The 12,942-nt window shown below is 37.1% G+C and overlaps 1 protein-coding gene across 11 annotated transcripts in view; it reads right to left on the minus strand.

Annotated features, from left to right (window-relative positions):
* Positions 1–12,942, minus strand: part of Usp16-45 (ubiquitin specific protease 16/45) — a gene marked incomplete in the record, with an annotated part of 416,997 nt that overhangs the window by 83,772 nt on the left and 320,283 nt on the right. For 9 of the 11 annotated variants that reach the window (XM_070098356.1, XM_070098257.1, XM_070098221.1 and 6 more), the window contains 1 exon segment: positions 10,201–10,287. In XM_070098356.1, the coding sequence (XP_069954457.1) occupies positions 10,201–10,287 (87 nt within the window). 11 annotated transcript variants of the gene reach the window in all.

Here is a 12,942-nt window from a genome sequence, read left to right on the forward strand (position 1 = left end):
AGAAGCGTAGTGGCATCCATAGTGTGATAAGGCATGGTGAGGCTGCCAGTTCGGACCACAAAGCGGCTGAAAAATATGTGCAGGAATTCAAGGAGTACATAGAAACTGAAGGACTGAAACCTGAACAAGTGTTTAATTGTGATGAAACAGGCCTGTTCTGGAAGAAAATGCCAAGCAGGACCTACATTACTCAGGAGGAAAAGGCACTCCCAGGACATAAGCCTATGAAAGACAGGCTTACTTTGTTGATGTGTGCCAATGCTACTGGTGATTGCAAAGTGAAGCCTTTATTAGTGTATCACTCTGAAACTCCCAGAGCGTTCAGGCAAAAGAATGTCCTCAAGGATAATTTGTGTGTGCTGTGGAGGGCAAACAGTAAGGCATGGGTCACTAGGGAATTTTTCTATAACTGGTTACACCATGCATTTGCCCCCAATGTGAAAAATTACCTAACTGAAAAGAAATTAGAACTTAAGTGCCTCCTGGTGTTAGACAATGCCCCTGGTCATCCTACAGACGTGTCAGAGCGACTTTATGGGGACATGAGCTTCATTAAGGTGAAGTTTTTGCCTCCTAATACCACTCCTCTCCTGCAGCCCATGGACCAGCAGGTTATTTCCAACTTCAAGAAACTGTACACAAAAGCTCTGTTTGAAAGGTGCTTTGTAATGACCTCAGAAACTCAACTGACTCTAAGAGAGTTTTGGAGAGATCACTTTAATATCCTCAATTGTGTAAACCTTATAGGTAAGGCTTGGGAGGAAGTGACAAAGAGGACCTTGAACTCTGCTTGGAAGAAACTGTGGCCAGAATGTGTAGACAAAAGGGATTTTGAAGGGTTTGAGGCTAACCCTGAGAATCCTGTGCCAGTTGAGGAATCCATTGTGGCATTGGGAAAGTCCTTGGGGTTGGAGGTTAGTGGGGAGGATGTGGAAGAGTTGGTGGAGGAGGACAATGAAGAACTAACCACTGATGAGCTGCTAGATCAACTTCAACAGCAAGAGGCCACACCTGAGGAAATTGCTTCGGAGGAGGGGAGAGAGAAATTGAAGAAGTTGCCTACTTCAAAGATTAAGGAAATCTGTGCTAAGTGGCTTGAAGTGCAAACCTTCATGGATGAAAATCACCCTCACACAGCTATTGCAAGCCGTGCTGGTGATTATTACACTGACAATGTTGTGAAACACTTTAGGCAAGTCATAAAGGAACGAGAGGTACAGGCCACTATGGACAGATATCTTGTGCGAAAGAAGTCCAGTGACTCTGAAGCTGGCCCTAGTGGCATTAAAAGAAGAAGGGAAGTAACCCCAGAAAAGGACTTACTACCTCAAGTCCTAATGGAAGGGGATTCCCCTTCTAAACAGTAAGAAGATATTGCTCTCCCCTCCTCCCATCCCATCAATCATCACCAGATCTTCAATAAAAGTAAGTGTCATTTAATTGTGCATGCCTTTTTCAGTTTGTGTGTATTAAAATTAACATTTCATGTGGTAAAAAAAAATTTTTTTCATACTTTTGGGCGTCTTGCACGGATTAATTTTATTTCCATTATTTCTTATGGGGAAAATTGATTCGCATAACGATTATTTCGCATAACGATGAGCCCTCTTGCACGGATTAAAATCGTTAACCGGGGGTCCACTGTATATATCAATGATCTTGATGAGGGAATTACTAGTGATATGAGCAAATTCGCCGATGACACAAAGATAGGTAGGATAATTGATTCAAACGTAGATGCTATGGAACTTCAGGAGGATTTGGACAAACTCTATTCTTGGTCAGAAAAGTGGCAGATGCAGTTCAATGTAGATAAATGCAAAGTTCTGAAGTTTGGGAGTGCCCATAACCCTAGTACTTATAAGTTAAATGATGTAGAACTTAGCCATACAGATTGCGAAAAGGACTTGGGGGTTATGGTGAGCAGCAACCTTAAACCAAGACAGCAATGCCTAAGCGTACGTAATAAGGCAAATAGATTACTGGGATTTATATCAAGAAGTGTAAGCAACAGAAGTCCAGAGGTCATACTGCAGCTTTATACATCATTAGTAAGGCCTCACCTAGATTATGCAGCTCAGTTCTGGTCTCCATATTACAGAATGGACATAAATTCGTTAGAAAACATTCAGCGTAGGATGACTAAATTAATGCATAGCATTAGAAATCTTCCTTATGAAGAAAGATTGAAGACTCTTAAGTTACATTCACTTGTTAGACGAAGAATGAGGGGAGACCTGATCGAAGTGTATAAGTGGAAGATAGGTATTAATAAAGGGGATATTAATAAGGTCTTGAGGATGTCTCTCCAAGAGAGAACCTGCAGTAATGGATTTAAATTAGATAAGTTTAGATTTAGAAAGGACATAGAAAAGTATTGGTTTGGAAATAGGGTAGTTGATGAGTGGAACAGTCTACCTAGTTGGGTTATTGAGGCTGGGACTTTGGGTAGTTTCATATTTAGGTTGGATAAGTACATGAGTGGGAGGGGTTGGATTTGAGTGGGACTTTCACATCAGAGCTTATTTCTTGGGTGGCATTGAAAACTGGGTTGGGCAAATGTTTGGGATGAATTGTAAAGGACCTGCCTAGTATGGGCCAACAGGCCTCCTGCAGTGTTCCTCCTTTCTTATGTTCTTAAAACTAGAGCTCAGATCAAAATAAAATTTGATGGTCAAGGTTGCTTACTGGCACTGGTAGCAAAACTGGTTGGTAATTTAGTCTTATAATCCTTGAGTAACTATTAATTAGTTCAAGTGACAGAGTACCAAGTACCTTGTTTGACCCATTTCCATACATTATTATAACATCATACAAATAAATCACATGAAATACACTGCATAAACATGAATAAATAATTATTAAATTATGGGAACATACCTGCAACTGGTTTCAGGAGTAATTCCACTGCCACACTCTGGCATGTGGCCAGACTTCCTTGGTGATCACCTAATAAGCTAGGCTATTGCTACCTACAACCTGCAGAGCCACATAGCCAACACAACCCAGCTAATCAAGCATCTCCTGAAAACTTTTACATTTGTACCACCCCTATTCTTTTATCTGCTCATAGAATGTTGAAGAGTGATGGACTAAAGATGCTGACATAGTGTCTCCTAACTGTGCTTGTGACACCTCTACTTTGTATTAGGTTTATTCTACATTTTCTTCTCTATCTCTTAATTCAAGTAGTCCATTGTTATTTTAATGTCTAGATTAGGTACCTGTTCTTAGTTCAGTTTTTTCATATACAGATCATGATATACAGTGGACCCCCGGTTAACGATATTTTTTCACTCCAGAAGTATGTTCAGGTGCCAGTACTGACCGAATTTGTTCCCATAAGGAATATTGTGAAGTAGATTAGTCCACTTCAGACCCCCAAACATACACATACAAACGCATTTACATAAATACACTTACATAATTGGTCACATTCAGAGGTAATCGTTATGCGGGGGTCCACTGTACTGCACAATATTCCTCTCTCCTCCATCACAGTGATTTTCAAGTGCTTTGAAGTGGTACAAATAGTTTAAAGAATGTTTTACAGCTTATTTGAGAAGTGAATGATCCCTGCATTCTCTAATTCATTTATTCCACCTGCCTTAAAGAGAAATATGAAGAATGAACATTAATCTTAGTGGAAACACAAATATTTTGAGGTGTATTGTCATTGCTGTTGCTCCTATTTTCAGGTCTCATAATCCACCCCATAATTTTTATCCATCAGCCATAAGTAAATACTAATCCACTACATTACTGAAAATTGTGCTGTGCAGTACAAGTTGTGCATTTGTTTCATGTCAAAATGTACATGGGCTATGAATATGGTGCTGACAATTTTTAATTATTTTAAAAATAATTCAAACCTACAGCTCAGATCAGAATGAGATTCTGTGACTATCCATAGAAAGTTTCAGCAAAAACAATAGGCAACAACTGACTGTAATACATAGCATCATGAGAGGGGGGGACCTAGTGGTGATATTCACTGTATGTAGGAAATTATATTCTTGAGAGGGACACAAAGAACAACTATATACCACTGAGTTGCACCTTGTACAGCAAACCCTTCATGTAGTGGACCTCGATATAGTGAACCTTTAAAATTATGGGCAAACTCCAATGGTTAAATTGTACTTTTAACTCCTTTATTTTCAATGTTTATTGCAATTTATCTGTAATTGTGTGTACAGTACTATATTAGGTATACATTAAAGTATTTTGGTGCACTTTTTTAATATTACAGCCACTCCTCACTTGGCGTTGTACTCTTACCAACGATTCGGACTTACGATGGGCTCTCTGACCAGTATTCACACCTAAATAATGTATATTAGAGCTGATTTCCTCTATTCTGTTTAATACAATATACAGTACACTACTGTATAAACATTGAAAAATATACTACTAGAAATGTTATATATGGTGCAAAGGTGACATTTAAACAATATTGAAGATGGATGACACAAACCCACTACCATTATAGTATGCTCCTCATTTTATGATGAATTAATTTACCAACGTGGTCTTAGGAATGGAACTCTGTCGTTAAGTAAGGAGAGGCTGTATTCTGATTTAATGGACACTCGGACATTCCTTCTCTATTAGTCGTTATACTGAGAGTTAACTGTACATCCAAAAAAATCATCAGTTAGCATTCGCATTTATTGATACTGATGAAAAAAATATTAGTGCTTTCCTTGACAATAATTTTTGATAATGCTAAATGATCTGCACAGACTATTTACCAAACCACATATATTTACTGAAGAGTAATTATATGTAAATTACTTCTGAATGCCTTCAGTAAAGCATTGAATTTACACTAAATATTAAAAAATACAGTACATACAACAAAATTTTTGGGTAAAAACATTGGCAGCTACATGGTGATATATTTAAGAAATAATTTTTGTTTACTACTATCTCTATATTGTGTCATACCATTAACATACTGTACTGTACTGGGAATTGTTGTGTATGAGCTATCTGTTAATTTTGTATTGAAATGAATATGGGTTTTAATACAAGCTATTTTAAAGTTAATTTTTTTCCAACTTATTGTTCAAACAGAATAAGATCTCATATTTAAGATAACTCAATAGTCTTGGTACTCCATGAAAATTGTCTGAAGAATAAAACTGTAACTTACAGCTGTCAACATAGGTGTGAATGATCCTTTTAACCCATTGGCATTTCAACTTCTTCCCAATGAGAGTGAGTAGTTGAGATGTGAAGAAGTGTAGTTATAGACTTGAGAAAGGGTGCTGCCTAATTGTCCCCAATTGCACATACGTAGGAATTATGACTGCGCTCGCTTTAAAAAATTCATAAACTATGAAAGCTATGGTAAAAGCCATAAGAGTGATAACAGCCAATCTCTAACACCAGAAGCACACCCAAATCTCTCTACTGTTTTGATGATCAAATACTATTGGGTTAATTTAGGTGATTAAATGGTGGTGAAGGTGGTAATGATGACAATACAGTGGAACTCCAGTTTTCATACTCAATCCGTTCCAGGTCATTCTAAATCCGAAACATACAAAAACTGAAGCAATATTTCCCATAAGAAATAATGTAAATACGTATAACCCATTCCAGACACCCAGAAATATTAACAAAAAATAAATTTTTTGAGGAATAACAGTAGTTTTACATATAGAAAACAATGAAAAATAAATATAAATCACTAATGAAATGGATAAATGAACATTTAAATCACTATTACATACCTTTATTGAAGACTCATTTTGGGAGGAGAGTTTGTTTGGAGACAGGACAAAATACTTAAATACGACCCACTAATATCAACTCTATGGCTTATTTATCTATCACAATTCATCTAATATGACATAATAAACAATATTAATGACATAGAAACATGATATATACTCTAGAGTGAACAAAATATGTTATTACGTATGTGAGAAATGGTAGAGGTGGCGTTGTTGTTGGGTTTATAAGGGCCACTGACAGCATAAGCCATACATATAATGGTGGTGGTGGCAGCAGCAGAGGCCACCACCACTATTCACATTGAAACAATGTACGTAATTTCTAAATAAGAAATATTTACACTTTAATTTATAAATAAGAAATATTTATACTTACCTTGGAGGAGATACTGGCATTGGTTTAGGGTGGTGGAAGATACGAAAGGTGGCATATGTTGTCAGTGGCCCTATATACCTCCAACAACATTAGAGGAGTTTTGCCGTCATTTTTCTATTGCTTAATCGCTTAACTTACTTGCTACACTGTTAATGCTACACTTCATTGCTGGCTGGCGCTACAGCATTTATCGACTCCTGCTGCTTTAGTATCGTACATATTGTAGAATCACTGAATCACTGAAGAAGGCACATTCTCCCCTCTCTCTCAGCCCATGGTGGCTTATTTCGCAGTCAATCGATAAACAAGCACAAAAATTGCGAAATGTTTTAGACAAACGCTCACTCAACCAGTGACAAAGCCAGACTGACGGCGTCCCCGGGTGGGCAGACGTGTCTGATATGTACGATTTCCGGATCGAGGTCCGACATCCGGAACAAAATTTCGCCCCAAGAAGGGTTCTAAATCTGAAATGTCTGATATCCGGTACGTACGAAAACTGGAGTTCTACTGTATTTACAATTATGATGGCACTGATAATAATGGTATTTATAGTTCCATTTATCATTTAATGTGTGAGCACCAGTGAATCTCTTGAAAGAACAGGCACTCAAGAATTATAAAAGCCCAATTTATTATTATTTTTTTAACACATTGGCTGTTTCCCACCGAGATAGGGTGGGACATCCAACTACAACCAGCATTATGTAATTTAATCTTTTTAAATTTAAATGTTACCAGTATTAAACCAGTATTATCTCACAAATGATTGAATGATCCCTGAACAAACATTTATTTAACTTTCAGCTTATCCCTCTACTTAAATGTTTTGAGAAAAAATAATTAGTCGCACAGGGTGAGAATTTGCAGGGGGGCATAAGTTATTTGAACTGTTGATGTCAGTGCATCTCAAGCAGGACAGACCTAATGAATGATGGCAAAAATATTTCCTCTTTTTTTTTTTTTTTTTTTTTTTGGGGGGGGGGGGTGTCAGCCTACCTTGGTGAGAAATGTGTGGTGTGTTAAAAAAATTAAAACATATTTAAATGAGCAAAGGAAGACAAAAATAAAATTAATACAAGCGCTTACTGGAACAACATTTCATTCTAAGTATAACTTTTTTTTTTTAAATCAAGAAGTAAAAATTTGCCTCAATAAGGACTTATTCTGTTACAAGTTTCCCCATTCCTGTCAGCACTATGTTCTTCAACCAGCTGTAACAGAGCCAAGAGAGGTGGCAGCTCTGGTGAACACAGAGGTTGGTTATTAACTGAGGAAGATGATTACCTGTGACTTGGTTTGATGTTTCTTATAATACTCAGAAACACTGCACATGGATCTCTACTCAATTTTCCAAATTAAAGGTTACTAAGTACTACAATAAAACTAAATACAATAAGCATTCCTTCATCTACAACAAACAAAATGTCAAAGGTTTGAAAAAAAAAAAAGCTATCAAAACAGAAATAAAGAGTGCCAAAGCATATCACACTCAACACAAACATAACCTCAATACAGCACAACTACAAATGAAGAATAAATAAATGAAAGAAATAATAAACAGAAAATAATGGCTAACTGAGAATAAGATTAACTAAACAAACTTAACTGTCAAGGCAAAAACTAGAGAAACTCAACAAAATGTGACCACATAATGTCATACATGCTTCACTTCAACTGATGTGAATACTTAGATGCTAAGATCAAGCATGAGACAGGGTGCATCTTACTGCTGTACAAGGAAGATTTCCTAAAAGCAAGGAAGAACATCAGACACCTGCTCCACCCACTATCTTGCAGAAAGTCTTTGACATGAAAGAAACATAAACAAAAAGCTACTGAAAAAAACATAAGAGGGGAAGGTAGGCATGGCAAAGATGTAAAGTACTGTATCTTGGAAGGATAACTGAACCCCAGCCTGAGTTATATGAACAAAAGAAAAAAGGAGCACTGCTACAGGCCTATGGGCCAAAACTAAGCAGGTCCACCTCACACCCAGTCATGTACCCGTCTAACCTATTTTTAAGTGTACTCAAGATTTTAGCTTCAATGACTACTTGGAAGTTTGTTCCCCTTATCCACAACTTGATTACCAAACCAATACTTTCCTATATCCTCTCTAACTCTAATTTTTTTCCAATTTGAACCCATTACTGCGAATCCTGTTAGATATTTTTAGATATTTTTAGATATTTAGATATTTTTAGATATTGTTAGATATTTTTAGATATTTTTATTTATTCCTGTTTTCTATTTATGCACCTCAATCATATCCCTAAATCTATGCCTTTATTGAGAGTGCAGACTCACAGTACAGATGCCAGCGATGGGCCGGTTGAGAACAAACTGGCCCCTCATAGGATAAATGACTTATTTCAGTGCAGGTAAACCATTGCTAGCCCAAGAACAGAAAGACAAGAGGAGGTAATGGGGATCCCAGAGTAGTGAAATGCAAGGCTCCCCACAGAAAGTGCAGGGAGCACTTACAATCAATGTGTGCAAGATGAGGAAACCTGCTGTCAGCAAGACTAGTAGGAAGCTACATCAAACAAGCTGCCAGCTCATCAACTGTTTGTTTCACTGTAGAGGTGCCAGCAGCAGATTTAGCCACTGATAAAAACAAACGAGTTAACAGGATGGGACTCAAGAAAAATTCTGGTGCCCAGAGAACCCATTACACCTCTCAGGCCTCAATTCAAAGGCAGAAGTTCCTCAGGGCAGGAGCAAGAACACACTCTTTTGATGGAGGCAATGATCAAGCCAGCCCCAAAAGGCACTACAAGATGCATTCACAATGACATAACATCAAACAAATGAAAGTGCCTTCTACAATAAGCACTTGTATAGAACAATGCTAGTGAAGAGACAGACTCAGTCTGATGGAGAGCATGTAGGACTGGTTACACAGCTATTAAGTCAGTGGGGCAAACAGCAAATGACGATTCTGAACAGAAATCCTACAGCAGGAAGGACAATCACAAGTCTTGAAGATAACAGTAGGGTCTCCAGAGATCTGGTAAAATTAAATGCCAGTTACAAGGAAATATCCATAGAAGAGAGGTTGTATCTGTTTTCAACAGACTGAGAATGGTGAAGGGGTCTCAGAGCCTTGTGTGTGTGGGGGTGGGGGGGGGGGTGGGGGTGGGTTACAGTTTCATACTATGCATGAAGCATGTGAGGTTTAGTGAAGTCCAGAGAGGTGAGTACTGGTGTGAATAATGTACAGTATGACAATCCAGGTAGGGCTCCCTGGGGCTCCCACCACAGAAATACAGCTAAAACAATGAAGTTATTAAGAAATGCTACTGAACTATATACCCTTTACCAGGCCTGGAGAGGGGTAATTACTCTTTTCCACTCTTGGTAAAGGGGTAATTACCCTTTCCCAGGCCTGGTAAAGGGTTATTAATGAGTTCTTTTAAGAGTTATGCCACACTGGAATGAAGTTATTATTTAGTTATAGGATTTAAAGCATTAAATCAAATAAACACAAATTTTCACTGACTATTTACAGACAGGTTTTAAAGAGTCTGCCTGAAACTCATGCAAAGATTAACACAATTAACATGTTTTTATATTAAAAATGATGGCGTGTCAACAGTTACAAATTAGAATACTACAGAAGATCCTGTATTATGGTTTTCATGGCCTGTTTTCACTGCTCTTTCATTAATGTAATGCAAACTGACAATATAAAATTGTTGAAGCAGATCCGCCCTAAAGAAGAAACACCTAAATGTTTCAACATAAACACTGAAAATTATTAAAAAAGTTAAAGATAAATTTCCACATTTTCTAAATGAAGATTACCTCCATTTCCTAGGTACTGTATGACTACTATGACCTCCTGAATACCAACTTTATGATTTCATTTATAAAACAAAAAAAAAAAAATAACTATGTATCATTGTAATATTTTAAGTTATAAGGAACTGTAGTTTTCTTGTGTATATATTACAATTCAGGTTCTTCTGTAATACCTTTGGGCAGAGTTTTTCTTTTTTAGATTTTTATTGGGGTAAGTGAGAGGGGTAAGGGGAGGGGAGGGGAATAATTTTGGGAGCACACTATCATTACTACCTGAAATGTTGTGATGAACGGGATTTATTGGCTGGTTTTCTTCTATAAAATATAAGATTATAGGTGAAAATGTAGATGTAATTCTCTCTGAAAACCATATGAAATTATTTAATTATGACTGTCTCACAAGGTAAGGGCAGTGACTGAACTATCAGAGAGGACCTACCAACATCCCCTCCCATGCTGATTGGTGAATATTACAAACCAACTCTAACTGAGCCTTGTATTGCATAGGATTTTAATAGACAAGTGAACTGGTACCACAAGCAATCAGAAATTTTAGTGATAATTTAAATATAAATCAGTTTTTAAAACAAAACAAAGAAAATTTATATAAACTTATGAGACTGATTACAGATATAGTATTATTTCTTAATATCTTAGTCAGTAGCAATATATGAATTAATTAGTAAGAAAAACATTACAAATGGGACTATAAGATAAGGAAAAAAAGAGAAGGGAGGACTGGAGTACCCTTTAAACAAGGCTCAATTTCTGATCCATCCAAACCATGATACGGTACTAAGTTTCAAAGAATGAAAAACATCTTCCTGTATATGTTTGGAAAAATTACTTAGAATATATCCTATCAGTTCTACCTCTTCAATCATCCATATCAGACCCTCCCTATGACTTTTAATTCAGTCTGGCCTCCTCCTGAATTCGATGCTCAAAAGAATTCCTGTTTTCTAAGCCAAAAAGGAAGCTTAGACTTGCATTTTCAACACCAGAGTTGTAGCAGCTAGCATAGGGAGGTGGCAGTCTTTGTGGTTCATTGCATCATATGCAGCAAGATATTTTTCATTCTTTAATATAGTAAAATATTCTGTATAATGATTCTGATGAGCAGCTAAGAGTCCTACCACTGAGGAGGGCACTGGAACCAGAGGCCTGGCATTTCATGGTAGCACAGCACTTGTACAGGAGAATTCTCCTTACTTGTGGGCATTTTTAAGGAACTGCTGAGAATAATCTAAACAGCTAGGATGTGAATATTCCCATCTCCCTGCTCAAGAGAAGAGTCCTGAGCACTGCATTCATGTCCAGCAGCCCATTCATACTAAGCTTCATATCTAACATATCCAAACACTTTGATGTAATCAATAACAGAAACATGGTCTGCATGCACATCTGAAGAATCCACCATTACTAAAAGGAGTTAGAGAATTAACTGCCTACACTAAGGGTGACACCAGCTGGTTATTTTGGTGTCATGCTCACTTTTGTTTATACTAGTATAGGCCACATCACACATGACTAAAATTAACAGGCACAGTTAGTGGTCAAATTATGACCTATTGTTTTTATGGTTCAGGTCTCGTTGAGAGACATCTATAGGCTCAGAGTGAACCTTTCTGTAGCATGACCAATGATTAACTTTGCTATGTAGTGGATACATGTTAAAATCAATGTGGCTTCCTGAACAAATATACTATCTAAAACATATAAGGAAACTGTCCAAATGGTCTATTTATCTTTTCTAGAAGCAGTACTAATGAATGCAACCTTTGATGGGCCTGGTATTCCACTACAAGAACAACTTTATGAAGCTAAATTAACTTAAAAAGTTGTCATTTATGCTGGTTTCCCATGAATACTACTTCTTTGACTGCAGGAAAAGAATTACAAAGGTTGTAAGCAAATTGTACTACATAATTGTTGGTTGCATATGATCTCCAAAGGAACACATATTGCCAATGCCAAGGAATCATGACACCCCTATGATGTTATGGGCACAAACTTTGGATGGTCTCAGGGATTTATTACTTACCAAATGGACAGAACCTTGAATTAGCATTAAGACTGGATGGGGAAATAATAAATAGTCCCATCTGCTGGAGTTATTTAGGCACTGTTTGGACAATAGAAGGTAGTCCATTAGTGCACTACTTGGGCAGTCTACTAATCTTTATACCGTCTGTAAGAAGATGGGTACTGTTGAATCTGTTCTAGAGAAGGAATTTCAACTTAGGCCTCAGAGCACCACTTGAAGTACAGCCTCATATGTGAAATGATGTTCTCTTTAACCCCTGTAGTGTATCTTCTCTTATGCCAAAAGCTATTGCAAGCAGAAAATATTATTTGTGCTTCAAAATTATCTGGCCCTAAGGCAAACTAAATGAGAGTAAAGATTTAATATAATCCAGGACCCTTCTGGTGACCATTCCAAAACTATCTTCAGGTCATCAAGGTCTGAAGTGGAATACTCAAAATATGTTAATCTCTCTTCTAAAGTGCACTTACAAATCTGTACAGTACAGCCTTGCCTGGCTTATAATGATTTATTTTTTTTCAGTCTTTGGAAAGTTATAATAAAGAACTGGGCAATTCCCAAATACACATCATGTTTTGCCATAAAGAACTGAGTGAATGCTTTCAAAACTAGTAAACTATATCCCTAATTCATTGGATGTCATAAGCAAGTTCTAAGAAAAGAGGAAATCCCTCTACCTTTTAGGCCAAAAGAGTTGCAAAGTTCTTACTCAGGTTGCTCAACCCTGTCATAAATCTCCCACATATACATACGTTTTTGAGGCTACTGGCCTAAATTATGCTTTGAGCGATAATATTGGTGCTAGATATGAAAGAATTGGTCTGTACAATATGAAAAAAAAAAATCCTGTCCCTACACAGTGCATAATGAAAATAGATAACCTCTGATCTTGTACTGGGGTTAAAATAGCAACTTTTGAAGTGTTCTTGATTTTATCGACTGTCTTTTTGTGTCAATTGACAGACTGG

Source organism: Cherax quadricarinatus, chromosome 1 (assembly GCF_038502225.1).
Source record: "Cherax quadricarinatus isolate ZL_2023a chromosome 1, ASM3850222v1, whole genome shotgun sequence".
In the NCBI taxonomy this organism is placed as follows: Eukaryota; Metazoa; Arthropoda; class Malacostraca; order Decapoda; family Parastacidae; genus Cherax; species Cherax quadricarinatus.